This window comes from Saccopteryx bilineata, chromosome 8 (genome assembly GCF_036850765.1).
Source record: "Saccopteryx bilineata isolate mSacBil1 chromosome 8, mSacBil1_pri_phased_curated, whole genome shotgun sequence".
In the NCBI taxonomy this organism is placed as follows: Eukaryota; Metazoa; Chordata; class Mammalia; order Chiroptera; family Emballonuridae; genus Saccopteryx; species Saccopteryx bilineata.
The window spans coordinates 43,065,579-43,087,962 of NC_089497.1; the positions used below are offsets into that span (position 1 = coordinate 43,065,579).

General features: G+C 41.9%; 1 protein-coding gene across 1 annotated transcript in view; it reads right to left on the bottom strand.

The window, feature by feature from the left end:
* The window catches only part of DRD3 (dopamine receptor D3), a 53,420-nt gene that overhangs the window by 8,804 nt on the left and 22,232 nt on the right, over window positions 1–22,384 (bottom strand). Inside the window, exon 4 of the mRNA XM_066241346.1 lies at window positions 6,343–6,485. Coding sequence (XP_066097443.1) covers window positions 6,343–6,485 — 143 coding nt within the window. The remainder of the gene's footprint in view (window positions 1–6,342; window positions 6,486–22,384) is intronic.

Genomic DNA, 22,384 nt, shown 5'->3' on the forward strand with positions numbered 1-22,384 from the left:
CTTTTATTCTGCTTGGACTTCTGAAGTAGCAGAGGCTAGGCAGTCTGAGGTATGAGACCCAGGCATGCCAACTCTGCAATCTTGGGCAAGTTACTTAACCATGCCAAGCCTCAGTTTCACTCTCTATAAAAGGAGGAAAAAATATTGTGTCATACAGTGGAAATAAGAATAATTGTCAGCTATTATTATTTATTAATTTTTAACTTTTTAATTTAATTTTTATCTCCTGAGATTTTTAATTTTTTAAAATTTTATTTAGAAAATTAAATTTAACAGGGTGACATTGATCAATAAGAGTACATAGGTTTCAGGTGAACATTTCCTTTCTTTTTTTTGACAGAGGCAGAGAATCAGAGAGAGGGATAGATATGGACAGACAGACAGGAAGGGAGAGAGATGAGAAGCATCAGTTCTTCATTGTGGCACCTTAGTTGTTCATTGATTGCTTTGTCATATGTGCCTTGATTGGAGGGCTGCAGCACAGTGAGTGACGTCTTATTCAAGCCAGAATCCTTGGGCTTCAAGCCAGTGACCTTTGGGCTCAAGCCAGTGACCATGGGGTCATGCCTATGATCCCGTGCTCAAACTGAGCCCCTTGCTCAAGCTGTAAGCCCCTGCTGAAACCAGATGAGCCCGCACTCAAGCTGGCAACCTCAGGGTTTCAAACCTGGGTCCTCTGTGTCCCAGTCTAACGCTCTATCCACTGTGTCACCGTCTGGTCAGGCTCAGGTAAACATTTCTATAGCATTTGAACTATTGATTATGTTGTATACCCATCACCCAAAGTCAAATCATTTTTCATCACCTTATATTTGTCCCTCTTTACACCCTACCCCTACCCCCATCCTACATCACCCTCCCCCTGGTAACCATTTCACTTTTATCTATGTCCATGAGTCTCAGATTTATATCCCCCCACGTGTGAAATCATATAGTTCTTGGCTTTTTCTGATTTACTTATTTCACTCGGTATAAATGTTCTCAAGGTCCATCCATGTTGTCATAACAACACTATGTCATCACTTCTTATGGCTGAGTAGTATTCCATTGTATATATGTACCACATCTTCTTTATCTAGTCCTCTATCAAAGGACATCTTGGTTGTGTTCATGTCTTGGACACTGTGAATAATGCTGAAGTGTACATGGAGGTGCAAGTGTCTTTATATACCAATGTTGTCAAGTTTTTCAGGTAGAAACTCGGTAGAGGGATTGCTGGGTCATATGGTAGTCCTATTCTAAATTTTTTGAGGAACCGCCATACTTTCTTCCATAGTAGCTGTACAGTTTACATTCCTACCAGCAGTGAATAAGAACTTTTTCTCTCCAACCTCTCCAACACTTGTTATTACCTGTCTTCACTTGATCTTAGCCAAAAGGCTGAGAAGCGATTTGTTATTACCTGTCCTGTTGCTAATAGCCAATCTAACAGGTGTGAGGTGGTATCTCATTGTAGTTTTGATTTGCATTTCTTGAATAGCTAGTGATGATGAGCATCTTTTCACGTATCTGTTGATCATTTGTGTGTCCTGTTGGGAGAATTGTCTGTTCAGGTCCTACTCCCCATTTAAAAAAAAAAATTTTTTAAAGATTTTATTTATTCATTTTAGAGAGGAGAGAGAGAAAGAGAGAAGGGGAGTAGGAGCGGGAAGCATCAACTCCCATATGTGCTTTGATCAGACAAACCCAGGAACTGGCAACTTCAGCATTCCAGGTCAACACTTTATCAACTGTGCCACCACAGGTCAAGCCCTGTTCCCCATTTTTTTTTTGTATTTTTCCAAAGTGAGAAGCAGGGGGAGGCAGACAGACAGACTCCCGCATGTGCCTGACCAGGATCCACCCGGCATGCCCACTAGGGGGCGATTTTCAGCCTCTCTGGGGCATTACTCCGCTGCAATCAGAGCCATTCTAATGTCTGAGGTGGAAGCCATGGAGCCATCCTCAGCACCCGGGCCAACTTTGCTCCAATGGAGCCTTGGCTGTGGGAAGGGAAGAGAGAGATAGAGAGAAAGGAGAGGGGGAGGGGTGGAGAAGCAGATGGGCGCTTCTCCTGTGGGTCCTGACTGGGAACTGAACCCGGGACTTCCACACACCAGGCCGACACTCCACCGCTGAGCCAACCAGCCAGGCTCCTCCCTATTTTTTAATTGGATTGTTTGCTTGTTTGTTGCTGAGCTTTGTAAGTATATATTTTGGATATTAACCCCTTATCGGAGCTTTTGTTTGCAAATATCATCTCCCATTTAGTTGGTTCCCTATTTGTTTTGTTGTGCAGAAGCTTTTTAGTTTGATGTACAGGGCGTCCTCACATACTACACAGATCTGTTTCTTAGACAGTGATGTAACCCGAATTTTGGTGTAAGTCGAAACACATTCTAGCCTTAGTCACTTATCTATCCTACACAGTTGTAAAATCATAATCTAGAACATAAAAGCACTACTAAGCCACAGAAATAGGAAAGGACCTAAATATACTGTACTGTACACTGTACTGTAGCTAGCAGAGAAAAATGAGTGTAAAAAAATTCCTTACCTTTATTCGTGTGGTTGGCTTGTACACTGGTAGGGGCACTGCAAGGTGGGAGAGAGTGACCTATTGGGAGGAGGAAGCTGGAGAGGCAGGAGAACCTGCAGAAAGTGCTGGAGATGCTGGGTCAGGTGAGTCAGGATTGCTTAAGGAACATGCAGGAGACGCTGGAGAGAATTCTACCTGTACTACAGGTGTTTCATCTCGAGAAGCAGCAGATATAGAGGGTACAGGATCTGTTGCAGGCCTCTCTGCCTTCTTTTTTTTTTTTTTTCATTTTTCTGAAGCTGGAAACGGGGAGGCAGTCAGACAGACTCCCACATGCGCCCGACCAGGATCCACTCGGCATGCCCACCAGGGGGCGATGCTTTGCCCCTCTGGGGCGTCACTCTGTTGCATCCAGAGCCATTCTAGCGCCTGAGGCAGAGGCCACAGAGCCATCCCCAGCGCCCTGGCCATCTTTGCTCCAATGGAGCCTCGGCTGCGGGAGGGGAAGAGAGAGACAGAGAGGAAGGAGAGGGGGAGGGGTGGAGAAGCAGATGGATGCTTCTCCTGTGTGCCCTGGCCAGGAATCGAACCCGGGACTCCTGCACGCCGGGCCGGCACTCTACCGCTGAGCCAACCGGCCAGGGCTCTGCCTTCTTAAAAAATTGTTCCAGTCTAGTCTGGAAGCTTGATGACTTCTCCTCCAAAATCTGCCTATAGCATTGCAAAGCATCCATAACAGCTCTGTAGACCTTACTGACGCTGTCATCACTGGGTTCCTCAGCCTGAAATTTTGCCAACCCATCCTCCACCATAGAAAAACCTTCTGACAAACCCTTGGTAGTAAATCTCTTGGGATCTGGGACTTCTATCTCTTCCTCTTCAATCAGCTGCTTCTCCAGCAGTCAGCTCCTCTCCATCAGAGTGAGTGTTATAAACTCAAAACGTCATATGTTGAGACTGTTGTAACCTGAGGACCCCCTGTAGTCCAATTCACTTACTGTTGCCTTAACTTCTCTTGCCTTTGGGGTCAAATTTAAAAATTGTTCTCCATGACGAAAGGCTATGAGTTTAGTACCTATGTTTCTTCTATGTAATTTATATTTTTTCAGATCTTATATTTAGATCTTTGATGCATTTCTAATTAATTTTTGTGCAGGCAGACAAACTGTAGTCAAGTTTCATTCTTTTGCATGTGGCTTTCCAATTTTCTCAGCACCATTTATTGAAAAGGCTTTCTTTTCTTCATTGTGTATTTTTGGTTCCTTTGTCAAAGATGATTTGCCTATGGATATTTGCCAGTTCTATTTCTGGGCTCTCGATTCTGTTCCATTGGTTGGTCAGTCTGTTTTTGTGCCAATACCATGCTGCTTTGATTATCGTGGCTCTGTAGTATAATTTGAAGTCAGGTAGTGTGATACCTCTGACTTTATTCTTTTTCTTCAGCATTGCTTTGGCTACTCAGGAATTTTTACGGTTCCATACAAACCTGGTAATCTTTTGTTCTATTTCTTTAAAAACCGACATTGAGGTTTTGATGGGGATTCTATTCAATTTGTATATTGCTTTGGCAAATATGGCCATTTTTAACTATGTTGATTCCTCCAATTCGTGAACATAGAATATTTTTTCATTTCATTGTGTTTTTTTCAATAATCTTTGTAGTTTTCAGTATATAGGTCTTTCACATCGTTTGTTAAGTTTATTCCTAGGTGTTTTATTTTATTTTTTTGCAATTGTAAAAGGAATTGCTTTTTTAAGTTCATTTTCTAAAATTTCATTGTTGGCATATAGAAAAGCTATAGACTTTTGTATATTGATTTTGTACCTTACAACTTTGCTGTATTGGCTTATTGCTTCTAATATGTTTTCAGTGGATCTTTGCAGTTTTCTATATACAGGATCATGTCACAGTAAAGAAACTATTACTCAGAAAAGTTACGTAACTTGTTTAAGAAGACACAGTTGGTAAGTAGTAGGATTGGAGTTTTAATTTAGGTTGCTCTGACTCAAGAGCCTCTGTCTGTCTTCCTAAATGTGTTATGACTTCTAAATCGTTCAGCACATGTCTCTTTGAAACTATTTATAAGTTAAAATTTGCCTGTATTTATATGTAAAGTGTTACATATAATTTGTGTATACACATAAACATACAACTAGTTATGTTACTTCTACATCCATGTAGAAATTCATGAACCTGAAACATAGTAGGAATTGAACAAACCAATTTAAATGGACAAAATAAGAAATATAAATTAACACTAGAACAAGAGTTCATTAGTTATCTCTTAGCAAAACCTCAGTATTTATCGGCAATGCCTGTAACTTTTCTATATGTGATAATAGTTTTCATTCAACACATGAGGTTTCTTTCTTTTTTTTTTTTCTTAAGTGACAAGAGAGGAGATAGTGAGACAGACTCCCACATGTGACCAGACTGAGATCCACCCTGCAATCCCCATCTGGGGCCATGCTTGAAACAACTGAGCTATTTTTAATGCCTACGGCTGATGTGCTCGGACCAACTGAGCTATCTATCCTCAGTGCCTGGGGCTGATGCTCCACTGAGCCACAGACTGTGGGAGGGGAAGATGGAGAGAAGAGGGAGAGGGAAGGGAAGAGAAGCAGATGGTTGTTTCTCTTGTGTACTTGGACTGGTAATTGAACCCAGAATATCCATATGCTGGACCAATGCTTTATCCACTGAGCCAAATGGCCAGGGCCAATATATAAAGTTTCTGAGGCTAAAAGATTGACATGGAACAGACACAGAGAGCATTGATCCATAAGATTGGTGTCTTATGTCTTATATCTTAAATATCTCTGATATGTACATTGTTCATCCAGCCAGCCAGCCAGCCAATCAGCCAGCCACCAGCCATCTATCCATCCAGCCATTCAATAGAAGATATTCCATGTGCCAGATAGATGTATGTGCCAATAGAAGATGCAGCATGACCAGAACTTTTGCATATTAAAATATATGAAATACATGCACCAATAATTTAGGAATATATCCTAGTTACCAAATGCTAAAAATGATTCTTATTGAGCAAAAATTAAAAATGTATATCTTACTTGAGGGCTTTTATGATATATTATTTTGCATTGTAAGTCAATTATGAATTATAATCTTTTTATTAGAAAACATCACCTCAATTATTAATATGGTTTAGTCATTAAAACATTTTTTTTATTAATTTTGGGGAAGGAGAGAGAAACATCACTTTGTAATTCCACTTATTTATACATTCATTAGTTGGTTCTTGTATGTGCTCTGACCGGGGATCAACCTCACAACCTTGGTATATGGAGACAATGCTGTAACCAACTGAGCTGCCCAGCCAAGGCATATACAGATTAGTTGTTTTTTTTAAACAACCTGGTTTTCAACAGCCTATCTGCAGACAAGTGTCAGTCTGCCAATTTATATTGATAAAAAACATCATGGTGGTTAATTCTTTCATGGACCAGCACAAATTTTCTGTCAGACTGGCACTGGTCCATGGACTGGTGGTTAAAAATCAATGTTTTAACTGGCACATTTCTTCAAATGAATACAATGACATTTCTTTCAAAATAGGTATAAGACAGACAGATTTTTCATTAATTGGGGAAGAACTTTATCCCTGTACCAAAAATTGATAAAGTTAGGTTTATATTTTATTATAATCAACAAAGGTCAAAGCTTTGTAGTCTATAACATCTTCACTGGATTAAAAAGTGCACTAACCAAGAATCAGAAATGTCAGGGCTAAGCACCACTTGTAGCCACTCATGTGTACTGTAAGTCGCATGGGTTCTGGAAGTGGGGCCATCATGGTTACCTGTGGTGTTAAAGCCAAAGAGGAGCGGACAGGACACGGCAAAGGCCAGGACCCAGACGGCTGTAATCATGATGGCCACACGCCGACAGGAGCTCTGTCCCATGCCATGTTGGTAGTGAACTGGCAGGACCACTGCAGTGTACCTGTAAAAGGAAGAGGAGAGAGGATAGATATGGTCAGAAAGGGCAGGAGAGACAAGCGGAAGGATGTTCTAGAGAAACAGCCAGGTTGATAAATGTGGCGAGTGAACAATAATTTTGATGGAGGAAGAGAGAATAGGTGAAAACAGTAGAATGGTTGAGATAAGATAAATGAACTCATTAAGGGGGGTGATCAGAGAAAGGGGAAAAGAATTAAAAAGTTAGCATAGCAGCACTGGGGTGCTGGAGAGCCTCTTTATTGGTCCTGACTGATGGCCTAGCATATCTGAACCCTGTATTTACCACTCTGAACCATGAACACTGGGTGCAGGTATGTGCCTTTAATTTCTCCCACAGTTCTTCAGATAATGACAGAACTGTGCCCAAAGCAGATGTTCACCCATGCTTGTATTCTAGTATAAATTCCAACTCTCACAGTGACAACTCCAAATACCATTGCTTTGGGGGTTAGGATCTCAATGTATGAGTTTGAAGCAGGGCGGGGGGCACAAACCTTCAGTCTATGCTTTTACATGGTCAAAGCACAATTCCTTATTCTAGTTGGACATTGTCTTTTTTTAATTTTATTTTTTACAGACACAGAGAGAGGAATAGATAGGGGCAGACAGACAGGAACGGACAGAGATGAGAAGCATCAATCATCAGTTCTTTGTTGCAACACCTTAGTTGTTCATTGATTGCTTTCTCATATGTGCCTTGACCATGAGGCTACAGCAGACTGAGTAACCCCTTGCTCGAGCCAGCGATCTTGGGTCCAAGCTGGTGAGCTTTGCTCAAACCAGATGAGCCCATGCTCAAGCTGGCGACCTCGGGGTCTCGAACTTGGGTCCTCTGCATCCCAGTCCAACACTCTATTCGCACCGCTGCCGCCTGGTCAGGCGACATTGTCTTTTTTTTTTTTTTTTTTTTTTTTTTTACAGAGAGAGAGAGAGTCAGAGAGAGGGACAGACAGGAACGAAGAGAGATGAGAAGCATCAATCATCAGTTTTTTGTTGGGACACCTTAGTTGTTCATTGATTGCTTTCTCATATGTGCCTTGACCGTGGGGCTACAGCAGACCAAGTAACCCCCTACTCAAGCCAGTGACCTTGGGTGCAAGCTGGTAAGCCTCACTCAAACCAGATGAGCCCACTCCCAAGCTGGCGACCTCGGGGTCTTGAACCTGGGTCCTCCGCATCCCAGTCCGATGCTCTATCCACTGCGCCACCACCTGGTCAGGCGACATTGTCTTTTTTATGGCAACTTCTTATATATATTTCCAGCTGCTTGTTGGACTTATTTCCTGGACATTTGTTCCATAGTCATCTCAAACTCATTATCTGAAATAAATTTGCTTATCTCTTACATTCTTTCATCTGGTTCCACTTGCCTTTCTTCAAGATACTTACACTCCATACTCAAGCCTTTTGATTCTCCCTTGGTCCTTCCAATAATTTCTCACTCATTCATTTAATATTTCATTCAATGTTTATTGAGTCCCTACTATATGTTAGGCCCTATTCTGGAGATACAGAGATATGTAAATGGCACATTGTTCCTATCCTTATGGAACTTGGAATTGAGTGAAGTGGATGGACCAAAAAATATTAATTTAAAATGAGGAGTATAGAAATGATCCTGACCAGATGTTGGAGTAATGGTGGCATGAGAGATGCCTCTGATCTCTCCCCTTGAAATTTTAACAAATTGAACAGCTATAGTACAGTAAGGCAACCCCAGCTGGGCTCACAAGCTGCCTGAGAGATCCATGCACTGAGTGAACTAGGGGTGGGAAGCGTTGAGAAGGGGGGCAGACGATAAGAGGCACTAGCAGTCGACTCCAGAGAGGAAAGAAGCCCATACTGTCTGGGTTTTCATCCTCTGGAGATCTGGAGAGGAGGGAAGCCTGAAGCGATTAGGTTTTATTCTGCCAGGGCTCTAGAGAGGAGGGAAACTTGGATTGTCTGGTTTTTGTCTCTAGGGCTCCAGAGAGGAGAAGCCCGAGTGACTGGGTTTTTTTCTGCCAGGGCTCTAGGGAGGAAGGGAGCCTAGACTGTCTGTGTTCTCTGCTGAGGCTCCAGAGAGGGTAGAAACCCAGAGTGACCGGGTCTCCTTCTGCCAAGAGGAACAGTGAGATTGAGGAGCAGAGGAGGAGACACTAAACCAAAGTGGTGACAGAACAAGTGGTCATGGCCAGTGTCCCCACAGTTTTCCTGCAGCCCTAAATCAGTGCAGGGACAGAGAAAACCAAAGTGTGGACCCCCAGCCTCCTATATCCTGCCTCCCTCACCTTGTGGGATATGGAGGGTGGCAGTGACAGACCCCAGAGCTACTCTCCAGAGCCACTCTATCCCCTGAAGAAAAGAGATGCTTCATGTCTGGTCCCCTGGTCTGTTGAGACATAGGGAGGAGCATCTGAAGGCTTAAGATCACCGTTACTAAAGCCATAAAGCCCTCACCTCACAACAAGCCTCACACACCAACATAACTGTAGCCCCACCTATACCATTGTGACAGCAACATCTTAGCAGAGGTCAGCCCAAGAATTTCACAGAACTAAAACTTGTAAAAACAGGGCCATCTACTGGAAGAAAACAGAAAAACTTCTCAAAACTTAAAGTTTTTTTCTCTTTTGAATTTCATTTTACTTAATTTTTATATTTTTATATTTTGTGAGCGTTTTTATTTGTTTTTGATTCTTTTCTGGTTTTCAATATTTGTTCTTTGTGCTTTTTCTTTTTTACTTGTCATTGTTTAAAAAAATTTTAATATATTTTACTGTATTTTCTCTTTTCTTTTTCATTTCTTTAGTTGTTTTTTGTTAGAATTCTTAACAATACCACTCTCAAATACCATCAAGGAAGAACAAATTGAATACTGTGACTACACAAGAGAGAAAAATAGTTCAGAAAGAAAATGAAAAATCTCCAGTAAGTAAGCTCAATCATATGAAAGCCTTGGAGTTAAATGATAGAGAATTCAAAGTTAAATTTCTGAAAATACTCAATGAGATGCAAGAAAACACTCATAGGCAATTTAATGAGCTCAAAAAATAAATTAATGAACAAAATGAGTACTTCACCAAGGAGACTGAAACTTTAAAATCACAGATGAAGAACTTAATACATGAATTGAAAACTGAGGTAGTAATTTAGCTATAGAGGAGAGATAGAGGCCAGAGGAGCTAATAGAGGTCAGATAGAGGATAGAATCAGTGACATCAAGATAGGCAACTAAAGATGCTACAGAGAGAAGAAGAGAGAAACTCATGAATTAAAAAAAAATGATTGAGCTCTACAAGAATTGTCTGACTCCATCAGAAAGAGCAATATAAGAATAATGGGTACATCGGAAGAAGAGAGGGAGAAGGGAATGGAGAGCCTATTCAAACTAGTAATTGATAAAAACTTCCCAAGCCTATGGAAAGATCTAGAACCTCAAATTTAAGAAGCAAATAGAATGTAAAGTTACCTCAATCTAACCAGATCTTTTCTCCAAGGCACATCATAATAAAATTGTCAAAAATCAATGACAAAGAAAGAATCCTCAAGTCAGCTAGGGAAAAGAACATAACATATAACGAACTATAGAAATGATCCCTGAAAGTATAGTCTTAGAACATAACACATAAAGGAAGGCCCATTAGGTAATCATTGGACTTCTCAGCAGAACTCTACAAGCCTAAGAAAATGGACCCAAATATTTAAAATACTGAAAGAGAGAAATAACTATTTCCATCAAAGCTATTCTTCAAATATGAAGGAGAAATAAAAACTTTGTTGAGGGAATTTATCACCAGAAAACCCTCATTGCATTAAGAACTTAGGGGGTTATTTGACTGAACACAAGGAACAAAACACATCAAAACTACAAGTAAAAGCTCCAACAAAGTTACAACAAAAACAAGGATACTCTGTGACAGTAATAACATAAAAGTGGAAAGGATAAAGACCTGCAATAGCAAAGGAGGATGGAGTGCAGAAGCACTCATAAGACAAAGGACTCTTGTACTTATGACAGTTTTTCTTTTAATAACCTAATGATAACCAACCATGAAAAAGCCACCACTGAAACACAGAGCTTAAAAACAGAAGAGGCAAGAAAAGAATTATGGAATACCACCAAACAAAAACAATTGACAGAAACACAAAAGAGAAGAACCAAATGAGACACAGAGCTACCAGAAAAAACACACAAAATGGCTATAGGAAATTCTCATATGTCAATAATTACTTTAAATGTAAATAGTCTAAATTCACCAATAATAAGGCACAGGATAGCAGATTGGATCAAACAGCAAAACCCAGCCATATGCTGCCTTCATAAGACACATCTAAGCTACAAGGACAAAAGTAGACTCAAACTGAAAGGTTGAAAAACAATTCTCCATGCAAATAATACCTGAAGAAAAGCAGGTGTAGCCATACTAATATCTGATAATGCTGACTTCAAGACAACAAAGGTAACAAGAGACAAAGATGAACATTTCATAATAATAAAGAGGACATTGTATCAAGAAGACATAACACTTCTTAATATCTATACACTGAACCAGGGAGCACCAAAATATATAAGACATCTACTAACTGATCTAAAGACAGAAACGGACAAAAACACAATCATGCTTGGAGATCTCAACACAACATTGACAGCTTTAGATATATCATCCAAACAGAAAAACAATAAAGAAATAATGGCCACAAATGACACATTAAACTAAATGGACATAATAGACATTTATAGGACATTAGATTATACATTCTTTTCCCAGTGTGCATGGAACATTCTCAAGGGTAGATCATATGTTGGGCCACAAAACTAACACAACAGATTCAGGAAGATTGACATATACCAAGTATATTTTCTGACTATAAGGCTTTAAAATTAGAGTTCACCAGCTAAAAGAAAGCAAAGAAACGCACAAAATTCTGGAAATTAAACAACATACTTCTAAAAAATGACTGGGTCAAAGATGAAATAAAAGTAGAGATCAAAAGCTATACATAGATAAATGGATGACAACACAACATAACAAAATTTCTGGGGTGCAGTGAAAGCAGTAATGAAAGGGAAATTTATTCATTACAGGCATATAGCAAGAAATAAGAGAGAACCCAAGTAAACAATCTAACATCACATTTTAAAGAACTAGAAAACGATGAACAAAGGCAACCAAAAGTCAGCAGAAGAAAAGAAAGAAAAAACATTAGATCAGAACTAAATGAAATAGAGAACAAAAAAACTATAGAAAAAAATTAATACCACAAAGAGCTGGTTATTTGGAAATAACAATAAAATTGACAACCCCTGGCTAGACTAAGGAAAATGAGAAAAGACTCATATAAACAAAATCTGAAACGAAAGAGGAGAAATTACTACAGACATCATAGATATAGAAAAGATCATAGTAGAATACTATGAAAAATTATATGCCATCAAATTTAACAATCTAGAAGAAATGGATAAGTTCCTAGAACTGTAGAATCTTTCTACACTGAGTCACGAAGAAGTGGAAAACCTAAATAGATCCATAAGCAGGACAAAAATAGAAACAACTATCAAAAACCTCTGCAAAAGTAAAAGTCCGGGACCAAATGGCTACCCTAGTGAATTCTACCTAACATTCAAAGAAGATATGGTTCTAATCCTTTTTAAAGTCTTTCAAAAAAATAGAAGAAGCAACACTCCCTAATACATTTTATGAGGTCAACATAACCCTGATACCAAAACATAGCAAGGACAACACAAATAAAGAAAACTACAGACCAATATCTCTAATGAATACAGAAGCAAAAATCCTAAACAAAATACTAGAAAGTTGAATACAACAATACATTAAAAAAAATAATATTTCATGATAAAGTGGGATTCATTCCAGGAGCACAAGGATGCTTCAACATATGTAAATCAATCAATGTATTACACCACACCAACAAAACAAAGAACAAAAATCATATGGTCCTATCAATAAATGCAGAAAAGTCATTTGATAAGATAAAACATCCCTTTATTTTTAAAACACTCAATAAAATTGGAATAGAAGGAAAATACTTAAACATAATAAAGGCCATATATGACAAACCATTAGCTAATATTATACTAAATAGTGAACAAATGAAGACTTCAAAATCAGGAACAAGATGGGCCCTGGCAGGTTGGCTCAGTGGTAGAGCGTCGGCCTGGCATGCAGGAGTCCCGGGTTTGATTCCCGGCCAGGGCACACAGGAGAAGCGCCCATCTGCTTCTCCACCCCTCCCCCTTTCCTTCCTCTCTGTCTCTCTCTTCCCCTCCCACAGCCAAGGTTCCATTGGAGCAAAGTTGGCCCAGGTGCTGAGGATGGCTCTATGGCTTCTGCCTCAGGCACTAGAATGGCTCTGGTTGTAGTGGAGCAACGCCCCAGATGGGCAGAGCATCGCCCCCTGGTGGGCATGCCGGGTGGATCCCAGTCGGGTGCATGCAGGAGTCTGTCTGACTGCCTCCCCATTTCCAACTTCAGAAAAATACAAAACAAAAAAATCAGGAACAAGACAAGGCTTCCCACTCTCTTCACACTTTTTTTTTGTGTGTATTTTTTTGAAATGAGAAGCCGGGGGGGGGGTAGGGAGGGGAGAGGCAGACAGACAGACTCCCACATGCACTCATCTGGGACTCACCCAGCATGCCCACCAGGGGACAATGCTCGGCTCATCTGGGGCATTACTCTGTTGCAACTGGAGCCATTCTAGCATCTGAGGCAGAGGCCATAGAGCCATCCTCAGTGCCTGGGCCAACTTTGCTCCAATGGAGCCTTGGCTGCGGGATGGGAAGAGAGAGACAGAGAGAAAGGAAAGGGGAGAGGGTGGAGCAGTAGACGGTGCCTCTCCTGTGTGCCCTGGCCAGGAATCGAACCTGGGACTTCCACATGCTGGGCTGACACTCTACTGCTGAGCCAACCAGCCAGGGCGTTCTTCACTCTTATTCAACATATTCTGCTCACAAAAATTGGGAAATATTTTATCACTTCCTATTCATTTGGAAATATCCCCTAATTTTTGTGAGCAGTACAATTCTAGATGTTTTAGCCTCAGCAATCAGGCCAGAGAAAGAAATAAAAGGCATTCATATTGGGAAAGAAGAAGTAAAGGTATCACTTTCTGCAGATGACATGATCCTGTATATAGAAAATCCCTAAGACTCCACTGAAGAACTATTAGAAAAAACAATAAACCAATACACTAAAGTCACAGGGTACAAAATATACTAAAGTCTGTTGTCTTCCTATATAGCAACGATAAACTTCAAAAAACAAACTAAATTAAAACACCCAATTACTTTTACAATTGCAACAAAACCCCCAAAAATACCTAAGAGTAAACTTAACAAAGGATGTGAAGGACCTATATACTGAAAACTACAAAACATTGTTGAAAAAAATTGAAAAAGACACAATGAAATAAAAAAATGTTTTATGTTCATGGATTGGAAGAATCAACATAGTTAAAATGGCCACATTAGCCAAAGCAATATACAAATAGAATGAAATCCCCATCAATATCTCAATATCATTTTTTAAAGAAATAAAACAAAAAATCATCAGGTTTGTGTGGAACCATGAAAAACCCTGAATAGCCAAAGCTATTCTAAGAAAAAAGAATGAAGCTGGAGGTATCACACTACCTGACTTCAAATTATACTACAGAGCCAGGATAATCAAAACAGCATGGTGTTGGCAGAAAAACAGACTCACCGATCAATAGAACAGAATTGAGAGCCAAGAAATAAAACCACATATGTATGAACAAATCATCTTTGATAAAGGAGCCAAAAACATACAATGAAGGAAAGAAAGCCTCTTCAACAAATAGTGCTGGGAAAATTGGAAAGCCACATGCAAAAGAATGAAATTTGACTACAGTTTGTCCCCCTGCACAAAAATTAATTAGAAATGCATCAAAGACCTAAATATAAGATCTGAAGCAATAAATTACAAAGAAGAAAACATAGGTACTAATCTCATGGACATTGGCCTTGAAGAACAATTTATGAATTTGACTCCAAAGGCAAAGGAAGTAAAGGCAACAATAAATGAGTATGACTATATCAAACTAAAAAGCTTCTGCACAGCAAAAGAAACTGAGAACAAAACAAAAGGCAGCCAACTAAATGAGAGATGATATTTGCAAACAACAGCTCCGATAAGGGATGAATATCCAAAATATATAAAGAACTCACAAAGCTCAGCAATAAACAAACAATCCAATTAAAAAATGGGGAGAGGACATACAAATGGTCAACAGATATATTGAAAGATGCTCATCTTTACTAGCTATTAGAGAAATGCAAGTCAAAACTACAAAGAGATACCACCTTTCACCTGTTAGATTGGCTATTATCAACAAGACAGGTAATAACATGTGTTGGAGAAGCTGTAGAGAAAAAGGAGCCCTCATTCACCCTGGTGGGAATGTAAACTGGTACAACCATTATGAAAGAAAGTATGGTGGTTCTTCAAAAAATTAAGAATAGGACTACCATATGACCCAGCAATCCCTCTACTGGGTATCTACCTGAAAAACTTGAAAACATTGGTATGCAAAGACACATGTATCACTATGTTCATTGCAGTATTATTCACAGTGGCCAAGACATGGAAACAACCAAAGTGTCCTTTGATAGAGGACTGGATAGAGAAGATGTGGTACCTATATACAATGGAATACTACTCAGCCATAAGAAATGATGACATAGTGACATTTACGACAACATGGATGGACCTTGAGAACATTATACTGAGTGAAACAAGTAAATCAGAAGAATCTATGAACTACAGTATACAATTTCACACATAGGTGGGATATAAAACTGAGACTCATGAACATAGATAAAAGTGAAATGGTTACCTGGGGAAGGAGGTTGTGGGGAACGGGGTGGGGGAGGGAGGAAGCGAGTAAAGATGGACAAATATATATGGTGATGGAAAATGATTTGACTTTTAGGTGATGAGTACACAACATAATCAACATTTTAAATGCTATAGAAATGTTTACCTGAAACCTATGTACTCTTTTCAGTCAATGTCACCCCGCTAAATTTAATTTCCTGAATAAAAAGAAATGAAAAGCATCATGAAAGAAATAAGCTGAGTGACATGTTTGAGAATAACGGAGGCTGTAAAGTAGGCGTAAACCAGCACAGACCAGGCAGGGAAATTAAAGCAGTAAGAGGGAAATTAAAGCCATGCGGTAAGATAGGAAAAGAACTGTAAATTTACCCATTATGATGTTCCTGTGGAATCTTCTCCCATTGAATGTAGGACCAAATGTGTGAATAGGATATAATGTTCTTTCTGTGATTAGATTTCTAATCAAGAGACTGAAGTAATCAAAAGGGAGATTATCCTCAGTGGGCCTGAACAGATCAGGTAAACCCTTAGAAAACAGTGGGCTCGTCCTTAATTCAGAGAGATTCAAAAAGCACGGGAAATTACCCTGCTGGCTGTGAAGGAGATATATCATGTTTTGGAAAAGGTCATTTGGCAGGGAATAGCAAAAGGCCTATAGAAGCTGAAAACAGTTCTTGGTTGACAAAAATAAAAAAAAAATTAGAGAACTCAGAGCTACAACTGCAAGGAAGCTGAATTCTAGGGATTACCTGAATGAGTTTAGAAGATACGCAAGCTCCAGAGAGAACACAACCCAGCCTACACTTTGATTTCAGCTTTGTGAGACCTTGAGCAGAGAACCTACCTGTACTATGCACAGACTTCTTACTTACAGAAACTGTAAGATTAAAATGGATATACCTTAAGCCACTGCATTTGTGATAATTTTTTCATAGCAACAGAAGAGATTGGTGTCTATGTTCAATCCATTATCCCTTCTCCTCCCTGGGTAGCTCCTTCTTGCCCTCCCTTCATCCAGATGAGCTCTCCAGCAACCTTCTCAGCCTCTTCATCTTATAGAGACCTCTAACTCTGAACACAGGATACTCTAATGCTTATTAGTTTGTTCTTCTGCACGCAGGTGTCTTGCCTTGTTATTGAACTTGCCTGATGCCTGGAGATTGTCCCCATATACTTTAAGTAACTCGATGGCTCAAATAATCTTATAGCCTTGGTATTTCCCATAGGCCTTTATACAAAGCAAGTAGTAGGAAGCTATTGATTGATTGCCTCATGGATCCTGAAGGCCTCCTTGCCTATAAGAGAATAATTCTAAGCTAGGCTGAAGGGATCTAATGCATATAGCTGGATCTACAGATTGTCATTTTTTCCCTTTGTTTTTCAGTATCCAGGGAACCTGGAGAACAGATTCAGAGAGAAGGTACACAGAGCGGTGAAGCAGGAGCCTCTTAGCCCCTTTGTGCTCTCAAGGCTTGGGGCTGAGGAAAGGAAGGACAGACCTCAGGCTGGAGGAGCTAGGACAGTGTTCCCTGATGGTCTTCCTGTATGTGCCAGCCCTGTCTCAGTCATCTGCCTCTTGTGCCTCTAGCCTTAGAATTCATGTGTTAAGTGTTGTATGAAAGGAGAGAAGGTTAGAATTCATGTGTTAATATTTGTATTCCCCCCAAAAGCAACTTGGGAGTTAGCTCAGAGGGCTGAGATGGAGTTAGATTTTACAGGACTTGACCTTGGCACCCTGATGTGTGACAGAGGTACCTTCTTTCTCAAGAGGGACAAATAGAGGCCTTTATTTATTTATTTATTGTGTGTGTGTGTGTTTGTGTGTGTGTGTGTGTGTGTGTGTGACACAGAGAGACAGACAGACAGGGACAAACAGACAGGAAGGGAGAGAGATGAGAAGCATCAACTCATAGTTGCAGCAATTTAGTTGTTCATTAATTGCTTTCTTGTATGTGCCCAGACCGGGGGGCTCCAGCTGAGCAGTGACCCTTTGCTCAAGCCAGTGACCTTGGGCTGAAGCCAGCGACCTCTGGTCATGTTTCTGATCCCATGCTTAAGCCAGCAGTTCTGAGCTCAAGCCATCAATTCTGTGTTCAAGCTGGTGAGCCCAGCTCAACCCAGTGACCTCGGGGTTTCAAACCTGGGTTCTCAGCATCCCAGGCCAATGCTCTGTCCATTGCACCTGGTCAGGCTAGAAGCCCTTATTTAAAATTAAGATTCCAGCACTAACCCTAAGGGAGGCCATGACAACCTTCTGTGAAAATTTCTTTGTCAAAACTTTTGGTTCACTTGAGTAAGAAGTGAGAGATGACACTACATTTACCATTGTTACATTACGTTTTTGGTTTTTTTTTTGTTTTTTTTTTGTATTTTTCTGAAGCCGGAAACGGAGAGAGACAGTCAGACAGACTCCCGCATGCACCCAACCGGGATCCACCCGGCACGCCCACCAGGGGACGATGCTCTGCCCATCTGGGGCGTTGCTCTGCCCCTCCGGGGCGTCGCTCTGTTGCGACCAGAGTCACTCTAGCGCCTGGGGCAGAGGCCAAGGAGCCATCCCCAGCGCCCGGTCCATCTTTGCTCCAATGGAGCCTCGGCTGCGGGAGGGGAAGAGAGAGACAGAGAGGAAGGAGAGGGGGAGGGGTGGAGAAGCAGATGGGCGCTTCTCCTGTGTGCCCTGGCCGGGAATCGAACCCGGGACTTCTGCACGCCAGGCCGACGCTCTACCACTGAGCCAACCGGCCAGGGCCACATTACGTTTTTTTTCTAATTGTTTTTTAAACATGATTAAACATTTAGGATAAATGAGGCTGCCAAATTTGCCTCCAGGGTGTTCTACAGGGACCGAGACATGGAAGGGAGGTCCCTTGTCCTGATGCCCATACATTGCAGAGCTCCCCTTGAACTCCTAACTTGGTGAGGAAGGAGCCGGCAGTAGCACCTGGTGTTCCTCCGGGCCGTTTACTTCCTCAGGACTTCAGACTCTGCTGGGGCAGTGAGCTGTGGCTTCAAGTCAGATACGTCTACCCGGCTCTGGCTGTCCGTACCGGTCACTGGGCGCCTTGGAGAAGAAACTGAGCCTTGAGTCCTGTGACTGTCATAGCCAAACAGCTGTCGGCGTAGGAAGGAAACATGACCCGCTCCCTACTGCCCAGCCCTGCAATTGAGCCCAGGACTTCCATTTACATAATGTCCTTTGATGTAAAAGCCGGAACATCCCATACATACAGTGGTGTGCTCTTAAATGGCTAACAACTGGCTCTCTGGGTAAAGAAAGCCCTAGTTTGTACCATTTGTCGATTTCCACGGTACAAACACTCCCACAATTGCCTATTTCAGCATACAACAAAGGTTTAATAACTGGCTCAACAAAAAAAAAAATCTTAAAATTTTGCCAATTAGCTTCCTCTAACCAGCACCAGCTGGCTCCAAGCATACCACTGAGAGTTACATACTTTCCTAAACATGCTTTAATGTTCAGCAACTCCATGCAGGCTCCTGTTCATTTCATCAGCCAGCAAGTACAGGGAACACTGGCTCCACTTTCTAAAGTTGGAACCAGGGACATAGAGAGGTTATAGAATGACCCCGAGGTCCCAGAGCTGGTGGTGGCAGAGCCAGACCTCCCATGTCTGAGGCTATTATCTCTCCTGGGTGCCTCACTCTCTGTCAAAGGTGTTGACAAATCTCTAATGCCTGGTGGAGACGAGAGCTTCCTTAGGGAAGGTGGCGTGTGCTTTGAGAGGCCCAGAGCACAGTTTCCCTGATTAACTGAATCCTATTACTTGCCTGGGGGGGTTCTGTTAAAATACATATTCCCAGGCCACACCTCTGGATATTTTGATTGTTTCTGGCATGAAACCCAGAAATGTGTAATTTTAACAAGCAAGTGCATCTTATGATTAGACAGTTTGAGAAAGTTTGCATTAGGGAAAATTTCTGTGCCAGTTTCTTGTTCACTTGGGTAAGAAGTGAGAGATGAGACTGCACTTAACCATGGTTACATTACACTTTTTATCTAATTTTTAAAAAAACACGATTAAACATTTAGAATAAATGAGGCCGCCAAATTTGCCTCAGGGTTTTTTTTCTATAGGTCTGGAGACATAGAGGCTGTTCCGGAATTAACCATCGGAGGGCACCATAATGCAGCAAGAACTCCGCCAGCTCCGCGGGGTGAGAAGTTCATTGCTCACCTGGGGGCTCTCCAGGCCCAGTGGGAGGCAGGGAGGCGAAGCTCAGCCCCCTGGTTCCTAGAACACAGCAGGGACCCTGAATTCCCACCCAAGCAGGCTGCTCAGCCTCTGATCTCCCCAAATTGATCGCAGATGACCGACAGCAGGCCAGGGCAGGGCTGGGCTTGAATTCAAGCAGGAAGCTAACCCAGGGCCGCCTCTGAACATATGGTCTGCCAGGGGGTTGAACACAGCCTGCCTGGGGACACTGCCCGTTGCCCCTGTGGCTCCCTAGCCAGGACCACCCCCCTGTGTATGACCTTCTCGCTCTCCGACTCGGTCTGGCATGGCCGGAACACAGGCAGTGTGCCAGGTAGTTAAATCCGTGGGTGTAGGGAACAGATTGACGAGTGTCTCCGTCCCTGTTCTCCCACTTAACCGTGTGGCTGTGGGCCAGAAACGAGTCTCAGAGACTCCTCCTTCTTATCTGTACAATGGGGATAATGATTCAGCTCCACAGGCTTTTATGGATAGTGAAAGCGAGTATCTCTGTGAATTATTATTTTTTTTAGTACAATGCCTGGTACATATTAAATATTCAGAAACAAAATTATAACTGTCACTATGATTGTGCTAACCCAAGGGACCTGTGATTGTTCAGATCATTGTATTTATGGGTGGCTGCCCCTTATTCCTGATTATTAGGGAACATTTAATTTATTTATCAAGCAAGTAGACTGCACTTTCTGTGGGCCAGACAACTGTATGAAGTGTTTTACAGATATTAAGTTATTTACTCTTTATAGCAAAGTCTTGCTGTTATGCTAAACAGATAAGAAAACTGAGATCCAGAGGTTAATTGACTTGCCCAAAGTCAAATTGATATTAAGTGGTAGAGCCAGGACTTGCAGGCAGGCCGTGTGGCTCCAGAGTGGGCCCCGCGGTGTGGCTGGCGCCCCTGCCAGGGCCGTGTGCGGAGGAGGAAGAGGCAGCGTGCGGGCCTTGTCCTGCACCTGCCAGCTGTGGGATTCAGGCAAGCTCACCTACAGTCTGGCCTCAGCATCTTTATTTGGGAAATGGGGATAATACACCTACCTGGCTGGGGTGTTGTGTGGGTTAGCAAAAGTTAAAAGTGCTTAGTGCCTGGCACATAGTACAAGCTAAATAAATGGTAGCTATTTTTATTGTTGTTGCTCTTACCACCAGGCAAGTTAGGATGAGCACAGAGGTAGCCAGGGCATTAAAGACATAAGAACTGTGCTTTGTTTACTCCAGTGAAATAGCACCTGTAGAGCGGGGCTGCTCTATCCCCACCTCCATTAGTGAGAGGTCCAGTTATCGGCACAGAGTACTGGTAGTGGATTTGGGGCATTCAGGTTCTCATCCCAGACCTGTGTAAGAGGCTGCAGGGCCCGGGGCAGGCATGTAGCAGTTCTGCATACATGCCCCTTCTGCCTCCCAATTCTGTGACTGGGGTTTGTCACTCTATTCAAGATCTAAAGATCCTCGCGAAACTCAACCACCATCTAAAATAGAAAGCCTTGTCCCAGAGTGGGAGGTGAGCGGGGGTGCCTCTTGAGGAAGCTGGCAGCGGGGCAGATGAGAGGCTGGGCGAGGTGGGAGGGCCTGAGTCAAACTCCCGCCTGGGCCTAATGAGCCCCAGAGCTCCGTGAGGGCTGCTTTTCACCACCTTTTATTTCATCAGACAGGGGGCTCAGTAAATCTTTAGTTCTGTGGACTCCCCTTGTGGAATTGTTGAAGAAAAAAAAAGCTTTTTGCAAATGATTAGAAAGCCCTTTGCAGATATAAAGTGCTTATTTAGATGCAAACTAAAACTCCAAGGTGCCTGTGACTCATCTGGTACCTATTGTGCTGCCGCGAAGACGCAGAGGCTTGCCTGTGTGATGGGTGCCATTGGAGAGCCACTTAAAGAACTCCCCAGGGAATGAATTCGGTCGCATTATTCCCGGGCTTCTCGAGGAGGACCTGCATTCTCACCACACACATTGTGTCCTCTTCTTCTAACACTTTCTCAGCCCTCTCCCCCGAGTTTGTTCGCACTCGGTGCGGTGGGAGGGGCCTGGCCCACAGGGGAGGCAAGGAGCCAAGGGGGTGGGGCCTTGGGCTCACTCGCTCCGCTTTGTAAAAAAGAAAAGGCGGCTTTAATCCAATTCTTAGGCATCCAGAGCTATGCCTAAGAACCTAATGACAATAGTATTACTTGCTTTCAAAAACCCCTTTATCATTTCCTTTTCTTCTCTATCTCTTACTACCCTGTTATTACAGACCAGGACTTCATGACCAAAAAATGCTGAATCCATTTGGTAAAGTATGTCAGACTGGTGACTAGCATTGTGTGAAGACCAAAGATCTGCATGAATGACTGCATTTTTAATGAATTGACCTGTTATTTGGCATCGTATGAACAGAATTTAATGTTATGTACCACAGACTGCTGTAGAGGATAATGGAGACAGTTTTCCCAAGGCCGATTTTCATTCCTAGAATTGAAAGGAGGCTCCAGTTTGAGGTTTGGTGAGGATTTGTTCATATAGAAATTGAAGCCAAGAAAGGAGCACCCTTCTCCCCTGGTGTCTAAGGCATACGTAGCTTGTTTCTTCAGGTTTCAGGTAGGTGAGTGCTATGCATTCTGGGAGTTTTCCTATATGGGACAGAAGCCAATTTGAGGTTTCTTCTCTCTCTCTCTCTCTCTCTCTCTCTCTCTCTTTTGTAGCAAGAGTTGAGAGAGCAAGAGATAGGGACAGACTGATGGGATGGGAGAAAGATGAGAAGTATCAGCTCGTAGTTGTGGCACCTTCGTTGTTCACTGATTGCTTTCTCATATG